This window comes from Cornus florida, unplaced genomic scaffold, assembly GCF_030987335.1.
Source record: "Cornus florida cultivar Cherokee Brave unplaced genomic scaffold, ASM3098733v1 CherokeeBrave_3.0.0_Hap2_Chr02, whole genome shotgun sequence".
Lineage (NCBI taxonomy): Eukaryota > Viridiplantae > Streptophyta > Magnoliopsida > Cornales > Cornaceae > Cornus > Cornus florida.
Window position 1 is genome coordinate 20,515,736 of NW_026775572.1, and position 14,126 is coordinate 20,529,861.

The window sequence follows — 14,126 nt, forward strand, 5'->3', positions numbered from 1 at the left end:
TAAAGGAGGCAATATTCGCACTCCACTTTCCAGTATTTACATTACAATCTTAAATGAAATAACAATTATAATCTTATCTTTACAAGTAAATAATTATTACTTTTTAAATGACACAACTAACCTTTCATATTTTCTCTTCTTATCTCTAATCTTTAATATTTTAAGTATCTTTTGATAACACAAATAAAATAAAATAAAATTTGAATAATTTTTTTTAAGGGATCAAAAAAAAAAAAAAAAAAAAAGAAAAAAAAAAAAAAGGATTTGTTATGTTGAATAAATTGTCTCTTTTGGCTAGATAAAAAAATAAAAAGTAACCATTTAAAAAATTATTTCTTTTGACATGAAGATAAAAAAACCCAAAAAATATATTTATTGAATAAATTATCTCAATTATCAAGATCCCAAAAAAATAACAATGATAAAAAGTACAAAAGGAAGATGATTAAAAATAAATTATCTCTATTGAATAAATTATCTCTTTTGATAAGACCAAAAAATATATATATTTTATTTTTATCGAATAAATTATTTCTTTTGACAAAACCCATAAAAAATCACCAAAAAATAAAGTTATCTCTTTTGACAATTTTTTTTTTAAAAAAAGTCAATTTTGTTGAATAAATATCTCTTTGGATTGTACCAAAAAAAAAAAAAAAAATCACTATTGAATAAATTATCCCTTTTGACTGCTAAAAATAAATTATTAGTATAGAATAAATTATTTTCTTTGAGAGGACCTCCGGAAAAAACAAAAATAGTGAAGAAGATAAAAAAATAAATAAATAAATAAATTAAGTTGTATAAAGGATAGCTATGATATTATAAATTAAGGAATTGTGTATTAATAAATTTAAGAACTTTTTTGTTATTTCCCTTAAAAGAAAATGATAAATGTAGTGTGAAGTGCGAAGTGAAAATCAATAAGTATAAAAAGTTCTTAACTCTTTTATTTAAATCTAGTGTGAATAAAAGTAAGCTCGTGACAAAGAAAATTAATACTACATATTTATCTCTCATATTTAAATCTGGTTATTAATAAAAGTTACGCCAATGTCTTATTATAATAGCATCTCCAACCGTTGTGTATATATTTTTGTGTAAATCTGATGTGTCAGATTATATTTATACAAAAATTTTGTACACCTATTTTTAGCTCTAACTATTGTTTTATACCTTTTGTGTAAAAAATATCCTTCAATGACAACCAACCATGTATCATACCCAAAGCCCTACATAACTTTTACAAACTTACTTGATTCATTTACTTTTTCGCGATTAAACTTCACGTCCCAATCCTCCTCAATTAGGAAAAAAAATAATAATTTCCCCCTATATTTCACTTTATACAGAAACAAAAAATATCAACAACAATTGCGATTGAATTGACTAATCACCAAAAAAGAAAAAAGAAAAAAAAACAATTTGTAAACTGTATCAAATAACAATTATATAAAATCGTGATTAAAATATATATCTAATCTTTGGCTAGTATATATTTATCTCATTAGAATAGAATATAAAAGGATAAAAAATCTAAAAAAAATCTAGAATCCACGACGTATAGAAGATAATATGAAACGAAAATGATGAATCAAACTATTTTTATTAAAAAATAAAAGTAAAAGATGGTTAAAAGTTCTTACCTACTCGCCAGTTGCAAATTATTTTTTATGACGCTCTAAAAGTAGGAAACAAAGAGGCGTAAAGGAATGAGATAAAATAAAGGGAACAGCGAGTGGAAAAGGGGAATGAGAGAGAAAATATGTTACGTGGCTGTGTAAAAAAGATGTGTAAAATATACAATTCTTTTACATGTTAGTGATGTGATAGTATATTTTAACACATTACTCGAGATGAAAAAAATTTATAAATCATATGTAGTTGTGTATATTTTACACAATTTTTTTTTTAATAGATTGTTGGAGCCGGAGATGCTCTAATAGACTTCTACTGTCTAACTCCCATCAATTAAGTGACCCAACAATATAGTGATTAATAAAAGTTAGTTATGACTCTTTATATCCTTAAGTTATTTTTTAATAGGGAATATTAGTTTCCTTACATTTAAATATATATATATATCTAACTCCCATCAATAAAGTGACCCAACAATATAGTGATTAATAAAAGTTAGTTATGACTCTTTATATCCTTAAGTTATTTTTTAATAGGGAATATTAGTTTCCTTACATTTAAATATATATATATATATATATATATATATATATATATATATACTATCTTTATACAAATTTGAAGGGAAAAAAATGATAATTCAAAGACTTGTTTTGCTGACATAAATAAATTTTTCCCGAAATTTAACATAAATAATTTTTTTTTTATGTAAATTTTAGCATAAACAAACCATAATCATAAACCTATTATTGAATTTGAATGGAGCGAGTACAAATCAAGTTTGGTACTCGAGGAAGTACAATAAAATCCACACCACACGTTTAAAGAAGCAAATTTCCCACCGGCACCCTTCGCCACGGTTTCTCTCTCTAGTTTTTCGTATATTTTCCCAAAACCTCTCTCTAAGCCCCAAAAAACAACAAGAGAGTAAAACCCTGACAAAGCACAGAGAGAGAGAGAGAGAGAGAGATGATGGCCGCCTTCCTAAGAAATGGCTGCAAAAGCCAGAACTCACTGCAGAACTTGTTAACGCAGAGGCATTCAGTTGGAGCTCCGATTTTCCGGAGCCAACACCAGCAACAATCGAAAGCTTATGGGAAATTTCCCAAATCTTTTTACGGAAAAGTCAAAAACTTCGACTTGTCTCCTCCCAATATACTCTCCTCTCCGTTTTCTTCAACCAGATCGTCGTCTTCAACGTTTGGGTTTGTTGGGTGGTATTTGGGGATGGTAAAATCTCGACCCATTCTCACTAAAAGCATCACTTCTGCTCTTATTTACACTATCGCCGACTTGTCAGCTCAGGTAAAAATGCCCTAATCCCTTTGTACTATGGAAAGTATTTTCTGGGAATTTTTTTACCATATATATGTAATGAGGTTAAAGAATATGTTTTTCTTTAGGAATTGTAAAATTTGTGTTCTGGGTTGTTCTTGATTTGAAATGTATGTGTTGGAGTTTGTTTATGTTTGGTGTTAAATTTTAAAATGGAAATGGCGAGGTGTGTGTGTCTAATCTGGCAAAAGCTTATGGTGTCAGTGTCATAGAATGCCTAAATGGGTCAAATATGTGTGAAAAATATGTGTGAAGAAGAAGAGAAGCACTTTACTGTGGTGTTACTTTTCAAATATTGGCATAGAAAGCAAGGGTTCCATTTTAGAAAACAGAAAACTTCTTTTAGAGAAACAGTTCTCCAAGAACATGCTTTTTTCTTCTAACGAGTTTTCAGATAAAAGTTCTTGGAAAAGGTAAACCGAGCATACTTTTGCACAGTTCTCCATTTTCAGTTCTCATAAAACTGAACCAAGCAAACCATTAATGTTGGTGGATTGTTCTGAAGATTATGTGTCTGTTAAGCTTTTCTGGTGGTGGTTTATTTATTTATGTTATAGAAATATCAAGGATTGCATGTGTATACGCTTGTGCTTGTATATGTGTGTGTGGATTTGGTAGTTTATTGTTTTTTTGGACTAGTTTAATATTGTGAAGAGCCTCTTTTTCTCTACTGGGGTTACTTTCTTTTATCTTTAGCTGTGTATGTGCTTCATTTCCCCCCTCTTATAGCTATAGGCCAGATGGTTTGTTTTACTTCATTTAATCTGTTAGATTTCCTAACTCATTCACATTAAAAAAGAAACGATTGTGGGAAATTGAAGTTGAGTAGATAGAATCTTCCCTCTTTCAACATGTATCTTACTCTCTTTTCTTTGCGGTTTTGAGAACATACACACTGATTGGTTAGGAAAATCGAAGAGAATATATGAGAAAATTTTAAACATCTCCCCTTTGCCACAATGTGGTTCACTTATTAAGGAGTGGAAAGAAGAGAAATCAAGTGATCAGGAGAAAGAACTTCTCTTTCACCCCAAAAAGACTCATCACTCCAAAGTAAAGGTAATTTAGAGTGATACAGAGAGAAGTACAATTGTCAGAGTTAATGTTTGACATCTTGAAATTATTTATCCCTACTATCTTGTTATTGTTATAATGTTGAAATCATTACCCAAGAGTTCACAAACACCGATGGTGTCTATCGTGTTGGAAGGAAGGTTTGCCTGGTTGAAATTGCACATATAAACTGAGCTTGAATTTTGAATTTCTGATAAGGTTTCCCATACCACCAAAAGGGACTTAATGTTTCATTTTAGTCAATTCTGGGTTGTTGATCATTTCACTTAACAATAGTTATTGCCTTGTACCTACCTCCCAACAGTCCCATCTTCATGCTCTTTGATTTTAGATAGCCATCTAAAATAACTTTTTGCTCCCAATAATGTTTTGATGATGTCAGTGTGAGAACTCATGTGCTATTTCTCAGTGAACTTGTATTGCATGGCCTCACGCCATTTTGGTGCCTTCTTGCTCGAGCAAAGCAAGTTGGTTCAATTTCATTGGAGATGGTGCTGCAGAAATTAGAATAGCAATTGGCAGCAAAGGCTTTTGGTATGCGGGCAGATTTGGGATCAATTGTTGTAGATGGAGAATGATCAAATGGTAGGAGGTTAGGTTGGGCACATGGAGGCATCTCAGTAGATGCACTGGTGATGTGGCTAGGGAAGCCACGTGGAGATGGAGCTGATTTGTTACCACTTTGCCACTACATCAGTTTTATCACAAGATACTTATTTAATTTATTTAAGAGAGTCAACCAACTTGAACTACACATACTTGCTTATTTACTTTCTTTTTTTAATAAATTATATAATAAATAAAGAAGATCCCACACTGTATAAAATGACATTAAAATTAAAGGAAGGATGCTTTGAAGATGCTCCCACTCTCAAATAATTTTAGATTTTGACGCTCTCCTGCTCCTGCTTTGTGTGACTTAGGTCACAATAAGATGGGATATGAAAGGGACTTGCATGAATTATCTTGGAAATAAGGGTTAATTTCATACAAAAAAAACCCCTCTACTTCCATTTTTTTACACTACTATGAGATTGATCAAATCACCCCCATCCCATTAGTTCTCATTTAAAGTAGACGGTAATATGATGGGTGCATTGTGTCATAGTTTTGAATGACTAAAATACCCTTGCATATAAAATTTATTTAAAGGTTAAATTCATTAAAAAAGAAAAAAAAAAAAAAACCCTATACTTTCAATTTTTGACACTTTAGCCCTGATACTGTAAAAAATCATAAATAAAATATAATATTACACTATATAATTTATTTTATACTAAAAGTTGAAGATAACTAAAACTATCTAAATACTTTACATTATATAAGGGTAAAGTCTAGAAAACACTCTCCTAGTTTTGATTTTGTGCAGATTACATCCCTCTAGTTTATTTTGTGCATATAACTCCAAACTAGATACTAAAATGTTGCAACTAACCACCTCCAGTCAGATTTCCGGTAGAGAATGGGGTTAGTAGGTCATGTGTCATGCTCATGACAATTCTAAAACATAAAAAAAAAAAAATCCAAAATTGCCCTTTCATATTCCGTAATTGCCCTCACCATATTCACGGCCCTCACTTCTCTTCTTCCTCACCGCCGCCACCCACACCATTCACAAAGCTGTGTGTTGGGAAATAAAAAAAACTCCAAAAAACGAGCAGTTCATCATCATAAAAAAAGAAGTGAAAGCCCTCATTCATGTTCCTCTGATGTTTGCTCTGCTGCTCCCTAACAACCTAGCCTTGACTATGCACCCGTGTTACATATTTATACAGTTGTGTGCAATAAATTCCTTATCAGTTGAAGAATTACCATAATGATTTAGCGTCCCTCTGTTGCTCAGACCTATTCCCTTCACGTAGTTTCAGAGGTTGTCACTTCCAAGGTACAGCTGCTTCTGCTAGCCTAGACCCTTTTGACTTCTACAAGCTTTTCTCGACCATGTGAAGAAGAAGACATGATAGCAAGACACTTTAGTATTCTTATGAAATTCTGAAATCTTACATTGCATTTCTTAATTTCACTATTTCATATTCCTTCAGTTATGTCATGGGTATTGCACAGTATTGTACTCATACACACTTATTTGGTTCAAGCACTGTTTATACAATCAGAAAAGTCCTATAGAGTCAGAAGATTGACTTGTGGGTCTCTGTTAACAGGGGTGGGCTCTGTTTTGTCCGCCGTTGATGAAGATGGTGCTGGAGAAGAGAACAGGTCGCTGTGAAACAGAAATAGATCAGTGTGAGAGAGGGGTATTTTAGTATATTTGCAGCTCCGGTACCGGAAAAGAAGCAAAAGGGACTAATTCGCACATATTTTTTGATAGAGGGGTGGTTAACAAACATGAGGGGGTTATACGCACAATATGCATATTAGAGGGGGTTATCCACACGCGACCCCATTATATAATAAATTAGTAATTGTATAAGAAATACATTTTATAATAACTAATTTTTTTTATATAAAATAATATACCTATATAAAGCACATAATATGATATTTGAGATTTTATTTAAATATAAAATATAAACTATATAATATGAAAGAATAGTCTAATATTTGTGTATGGTATGTAATATATATAGTATTTTTATTTTATCACATAATATGATGTATATTTACGACCCCACAAGATAGAAGCAACGAGAATGACAATTACAATATAATGTATATAATGTACTTTGTTACTATTAGCTAATATGTATAACATATTTTTATAAATAACAGGGAGTGAATAATATTGCAAACTATATACTCTGTTATATTAAAAATAAACAATAATTTATGATATTTTGATAATTAATAAAATATGCAAATACAAAATCATATTTGTGCATTGTACAAGGTTGGTTTGATAGTACATGGAGTTGAGTGTAAAAAAATGAAAGTATAGGGGGGTTTTATGAATTTAACCCTTGAATTTATTTAAATAAAGTAAGGCCATTTTGGTAATTTCATCAGTCAAGTAGTGGTTCGTCCTTAAATGAAACTTTTGGGTAGTACATGGGGTGGTTTGAACAGTTCAAGGGGTAAAGTGTCAAAAAATGGAAGTAGAGGGGAGTGTTGTGAGTTTAACCCTGAAAATAATCATCAGCAAACGAGAAGGTGGATCGGTCAACCGCAACATGTCTAGCCACATCTCCTATAAGCTGGTCTTCTAGAATTGTCTACTGAATTTTCCCTTCTACCTCCTATATGTTTAAATGCATGATCACGTGACATCTCAGAGGCATGCAATTACATGAATGTCCAGATTTAGTTCTATAGGGTCTCTCTCTCTCTCTCTCATGGATAAGGTGAAGTTGTCAAAAGAAGTGTGTTTTTGAGGCATCCTTGCCTACAATCTCAAGTTGCCAAGTTCTTATGAAGTCAAGGCTTATTTTTCAGTCCTTACATTTGCAAATCATTGCTGCACTGTTATTTTCTTATCTGAATCTGCCTCTAGTCTAAAGCCAATAAACCAACACTGCATCATTTGGGGGTTCAATGCATCACATTGCACCCACACTCATCTTCTTCTTCTTCTTCTTTTTTTAAGTACCACATTGCACCCGCTTTCCAACTCAAGCTTGACCTTGCAACCCCTAGTTGGAAGTGGCAGGATATACTATTCAAGCTAACAGCTGCTTGCTAATACTAGAAAATAGAATTTTGATGTGAACTATATATATATATACATATATTTGTCCATTGATCTTTCTCTTACCATACACTTATCAAGAAAAAAAAAATGGTCAGTTTCTTCATCATCTTCTTTTAAGTACCACATTGCACCCGCTTTCCAACTCAAGCTTGACCTTGCAACCCCTAGTTGGAAGTGGCAGGATATACTATTCAAGCTAACAGCTGCTTGCTTATACTATATTTTGATGTGAACTATATATATATTTTATATATGTACATATATTTGTCCATTGGTCTTTCTCTTACCATACACTTGTCAAGAAAATAAAAATTTGGTCAGTTTTTAACGCAAATGTTGCACACAGTTCTCTGTGTGTGTGTGTTGTTTCTGTTTGTGTGCAAGGTGACTGTGTACATGTGTGTTATTTATTCATTTTGTTTTGAGGAGTCATTATACATCTATTATCATTGTTTGGGAGTTTCAGTCTTTGAGGAGTTGTGATTTCTAATCATTACTACTACTTCTCTTTAGACAATTGCACTGCCATCTTCAGAACCTTATGATCTTGTGAGGACATCACGCATGGCTGGATATGGAATGCTAATTTTAGGACCATCACTACATTTTTGGTTCAACTTTGTGTCAAAAGTTCTTCCAAAACGTGATGTAATGTCGACAATTAAAAAAATTGTCATGGGGCAGACACTATATGGACCTGTTATGACTGTTGTTTTCTTCTCCGTGAATGCGGCTTTACAAGGTACTCATTGTTCTTTATTTAATTATCGTTCTTTAATTTGAGTTCTGCTTTTCTGTATTTTATGCATACTATGTAATGGGAGACTCTAATATGATTAATATTTACTGGAAATAGTTGTGCTATTGCCTATATTAATGCATATATTATTATATACATATATAGAGAGAGCTTTTTATTTTTTGTAGAATACGGCATGGACAATGTTAATATTATTAGAGCATTAGTTCTTGAGCATACAATATCAACAGTATATTATTATAGCTTTTAAATTGTGGTCAATCACTTATAAAAGTAAATAAATAAATAATTATGGGCAAAAGTAGTCAATTAGTCACTCAACACAAAAAAAAAAAAATGTAGTCAATTAGTCTAGTAAGCAGAATGATGACACATTCATAATTCAGAAATAATATCTACCCAAACGTAAATAGACTAACAAATAGTTCTAATCTGGTCTTACAGTTACTCTTTGTAAGTTTATAAATTTTATCAATACCTTAGGAAGAAGATTGAATGCTGTTCTTAGTCCTACTAATCAAGCAGAAACTTTAACATGAATGTCTTGTTCTGGTTATCATCGATGTTCATCTACACCATGAAGTTGCTTCATTGGATCAAACTAGTTAACCAATTGGCTGATTGGAGTGGAATATTGTCTTGGTTTAACCAGATTATATGTTTGAACAAATTAAGTCAGTTGGATTATCTATATTTTATTGACTTTTGTCCGCTTCATTTATTTGGTATATTCATGTCATTGAGTTTGGGCTTGCCTGAAATAGTAATTGATCTATTCCCCTCATTAGCAGTTCCTGTAGGCTGTGGCCTAGTAAGTTCAGCCATGCTTTGAAGTTTACCAAAAAATTGTTAGTTACTGCTGTCCTTGCTCACCTTTATTTGGGTATTGTCAACTCCTGGTGACTTATTACACATCATTGCCTCCCCTCTCTCTTTTGTTAGATCGGCAGATTGAATTTGCATTAAGCTACTAATCAGCACTGTCATGTTATTAAATAAACCATAATTGTCATGGCGACACATAGTTCTGTCTTCATTTCTATTGTTAATATCTATGTCTTTACCCAAATATGTAATGTACCTTTTTTTTACGCCCCTTCAGACTGAGGGTAAGAAATAAGCCCTTAGGCCGACCTCTTCTTGTGGATTCCATGCCTGCCTTCTACCACTACATTTACAACGGTTTTAACACTCAACTACATATATGATTATTCGAAGTTCAATTCACAGGGATGATAATGCTTCCCATCTGAAAAATAGGAAAACCATATTCTGGATAAGTAATGAAGGTGATAAACTGCTTGAGAAAGTATTGGGATTAGAATGATGGAACTCCTGTTGCAATTCCTTGATTCAGACATATTTAGCAGAAGAATTTTTCTGTCTTTCTTTATGTTTATTTTCTATATGGAAATCAAATTCTCTTCTGACATGGTTGTTGGTTTTAAGGTAGTCCTTATCAATGTTTTTTTTTTCTTTTCTCCCCGAAGGTAAAGTCCTTGTCAATATTATGTGAAGAATTGGTTTGCTTAATTAATGTTTTAATGTTCTTTTCTTATTATATATAATTTCAGATTTCATCTATGTATTAGACCACCAGTATCTGTATGTAAACTTCACTAATCACAATTGATCACATAGTGTGTTGGTTTATTTTCCCTCACAGTATAGTGTTTTAACATCGACATCAAACAGTAATGGTGCTACTCTTTGGTGTGTTACTATTCAAATATATTGTTGAAACACCCGTTGCCTTTCTGATTGGGAAAAATGTCTAGTTTTTTCTGAAAAGTGAGAGCAATTATTTTCTCCCTGGAACTATTTACATTAATTTTGTGCTGTTTAACTCAAATTTTTGATGGGTATCCCAACCAAACTCAGGTGAAAATGGTGCAGAGATCACTGCTCGATTGAAACGGGACTTGCTTCCTACTATGATAAATGGTGTTATGTACTGGCCGATGTGTGATTTTGTGACATTCAAGTTCATCCCCGTTCACTTACAGGTATTCATGACATCTCATTTATCTACTTAAGAGGAAATTACACTTGAATGGGTATAAAGACTAATTCCGAAGGACCACAACTCAAATAGTCATTGCTGTGATGCCAAGAGATGTCTAGGGCTTACTAATTAAATAATTTGCTTATTAACTTGTGATTTTTGTTCTTGGTGTTTTCACAATGCAGACATTGATGAGCAACTCGTTCGCATTTCTATGGACTGTTTACATTACCTACATGGCTAGTTTAGAGAAAGCAGGCACCGAGTAAGAAAATGTGTGCTGATAATCAGTCCACCAATTTTCTTACTAATGCCCTAGACCGCGTTCTCCGATTGCACAACTCCTGATGGTAGTTGCTGTGGAATCACACAAACAAACATCTTGATGCATTTGCAGAAGTATCATGTGACGTTGTGGCAGAAGCATGGTTTGGAGCCTAACCAAAATACTCGAGTTAGAAACAAACATTGTATGCGGTTATATTATCAATTCAATTATATGTTTATAAGAACTACATAAATGGACTATGTTTACAGGAACTGTATAATTAGATTTAGCTTCCAATGGTTTCATGAAATAGGTTAGTGGTTTTCAATTAAAACTTTCATTTGCACTCTGTGCTATCTTTCTATTTTGGTTGACTTCCAGTTTGGTGTTCAAGGAGAGATATTGTACGCAGAAAGTTTTTAAGTTGTACCAATCATTTGAAGCATGCTCCTTTTGCGTCCTATGCTGAATTAAAAGAAAAAACCTGATTTCCAAAACAGGTGGTTTATATAAGTCCACTCGGAAATTTTGTGTGAGAGATGGTTTTTTGTTTCAAAAACTCAAGCACGCGCTTGATGTCACATTACATTGTGAATTCACACGGTCTGTATTATTTCAACTCAATCTCACATATTTTGACTGGAAGTCATCAGCCTGCACATGAATAGCAAAAAAATTGAAACAAAAATAAATTTTGCACAATAATAACCCTCCTGTGGGGAAGAAGCTGTGTCAGGCTCTTCGAGCCTTACCTTCGGATTGGGAGAGGTTGTTTCTTGTGTTTTGAACTTATGACCTTCAATCCATCTTCAGTCCACAACATCTTACGTTGCGCCAAGACCCGCTGCAATGTGACATGAGGTTGAGGTTGTAGTTGGTCAAACCCGCTAGTTTGACATAAATAACTAAATGCTACAGATTAACACTGAACTTACTTGGATTAGTTTTCAGGTTTTAGTTTTCGAATAATCAAAACTAAGAACAATTTTTAGTTTTTTGAGCTTGAAAATCTGATTGGTTACAAAAACTACAAAACAGTTTGCTTGATTTTATCTAGTGAAAATAGTTTTCTGAATTAAAAAATAAATAAAATTGCACATCACTCTTATTTATTTTCTTTTGAGATGTTATGTACAATTGCAAAGAACCTTTTCCCCAAGTCCACTAATGCAATACTTATAACAAGCGTGAGATACACAGAGCTCTGCATTCAGACTTTGGGCTGTCCTAAGTTGGTGCAAAATGTAAGCTTCTTTTGAGGCATACGACCAAGTTTAGTTTTATGAGAGCCTCATACATAGCTCAAAGTAATACACAATTCATCTTATCACTTGATGTAAAAGCTAAAACCAATGATATACAGTGACTTGACCATCCCATCCTATCCAAAGCTATAACTATAATAATCCTCACCACGTCCAACAGCATTTTGCATACCCCATTCCGAAAAAAAAAAATTTTTTTTTAAAAAAAAAAGCCCTGAAAAATGTCAAAACTATCTATGGCTTTGCTGCTCTCTAGACTCCATCAAAAAAAAAGTCTTGGATCTTCCTTTATAGACTCTGATTGTGCTCAAAAATCAATTCCAAATGCCTTTCATAGGTTGCAGCTCACTTTTTCTTGATGGCAAGGTGCTGGAATAGTTCCCGGATTTTATCATGTTCATTCTACAAAAACAAGATACACAAAAGGTGAGTCGCCAGTACAAAAATAGGCTGTGATAACAAGATTTACATTGACTAGCAAGCAAAATAATTTCTTTTATGTACCAAAGCAAAGATGGATTTTGTCAACCTAAAATCCAGCCAAGCAAGCAAAATAATACTGTATCTTTTATACTAATAGTTTCAGACTTATTCCAGTTTATTTATTGATGTCACATTGAATCAACCTAAACCAATCTTGTCAGGTCTTTCCTACAATTTGTGGCCATGACTCCTTCGGTATATATCCATTATAAAGATGGATTTTGTCTTCAAAACAACAGCAATTCCCAATGAACACATTCCTGATTGATACATTATAATAGCATTCCACCAAAATTTGCAATGACACAATAACAAGTCACATTACTGTCAACTAAGTCTGCACGTACAAAGTACCAAATCAATCAATACAATCATTAACTAACATATATATTTTGAGACAACGAATGAACGCAGAACCAAAATCTACAATAAAAACCTGATATAGCACCATTGCTAAGAACAAAAATACCATGGAAAAGTCCATGGTCTAATTTTAAAAAAGACTTTAAATATATTATACAAGACAAATGGCAATTTCAAAAGGTATAATAGTCAAATCATGCAACAGCCCTCCCCTTTCATCTTCATTACCTTTCCCAGCAGCTATATAATATGAGTGAAAGGCTCCTCCATTCCGATGGCGGAATGTTCTTTTTAAAAAAACACCATTTTCTTGCTCAATCATTGTCGCCCTGAGCTATCATCTAATAGTTCTTCTCATATAAACTAACTCAAATTCTAAGTGAACTATATTCTTCTTAGCCTGTTAATTGTCCTTGGAAAGGAGAATTTTAATGCTTCATACATGTCATCCTGGCCTGCATTTGGAAATTTCCCATGTCATCTTGGCCCTAGCAAGAGTTAGGCCTAATCAAGTTCATTGCTATAATAATGTTTTCTGCTACAACTAATCAAGTTGTGTTACTTATGCTACTAAGTTGATCAATAGAACAATTAACAATAGATTTTACTTCTCCCATTAAGGACACATGTATAAAGAACACAGTATAAATTTGGATTTATTAATGTAGATCTACATCTCTCTCTCAGTGCATATATCAATGTATATGAATTCAAGTGATTCACTTTCCAATTTTAAAACGATGCACCAACCAAGCAAACAAGCCAAATCATGAAAATCTATCTTTCGGTGATCAGGCAATTAAACAAAATCATGAACATCTTCCATGACCCAACCATGAAGATCAAAAGCAAATAAACCAAAAAGAAATTAGCAGATATCAAATGAGGACCCAACACCACATTTGAAACAAAGCAAAGAAAACCAAATAAATCCATGAAATTGAAAAACACACCAGACAATCAAATCCGTCCAACCAAACAAATCCACAACAAATTCCACAACCAAATCCATCCAACCAAACAAATCCACCACAAATTCTACAAATCAAATCCATCCAACCAAGAAAACCCACATAATGTTAGAGAGAGAGAGAGAGAGAGAGATGGATTACCAAACAGTGTCTTCAAACCAGTCGATTGTGACCCTTTTTCCAGTCGATCGTTAGCCCAACAAATGAGTGAGAAATCCGGAGAAGATGTTGAGACCTAATCGACGAAGATATCTGGAAAGAGAGAGCTGAGCTATGTTCTGTTAGAGAGAGAATGAGACCTGTGCGGTTGAGAAAAGA

General features: G+C 32.9%; 1 protein-coding gene across 1 annotated transcript; it reads left to right on the forward strand.

Annotated features, from left to right (window-relative positions):
* The first annotated feature begins 2,504 nt into the window (after positions 1-2,504).
* On the forward strand, positions 2,505-11,171 carry LOC132294140 (uncharacterized). Its single transcript, XM_059791890.1, has 4 exons — positions 2,505-2,943; positions 8,207-8,435; positions 10,335-10,459; positions 10,644-11,171. The coding sequence occupies exons 1-4, from the start codon at positions 2,608-2,610 to the stop codon at positions 10,725-10,727; spliced, it is 774 nt and encodes a 257-aa protein (XP_059647873.1). The 5' UTR covers positions 2,505-2,607; the 3' UTR covers positions 10,728-11,171.
* The last annotated feature ends 2,955 nt before the right edge of the window (positions 11,172-14,126 follow it).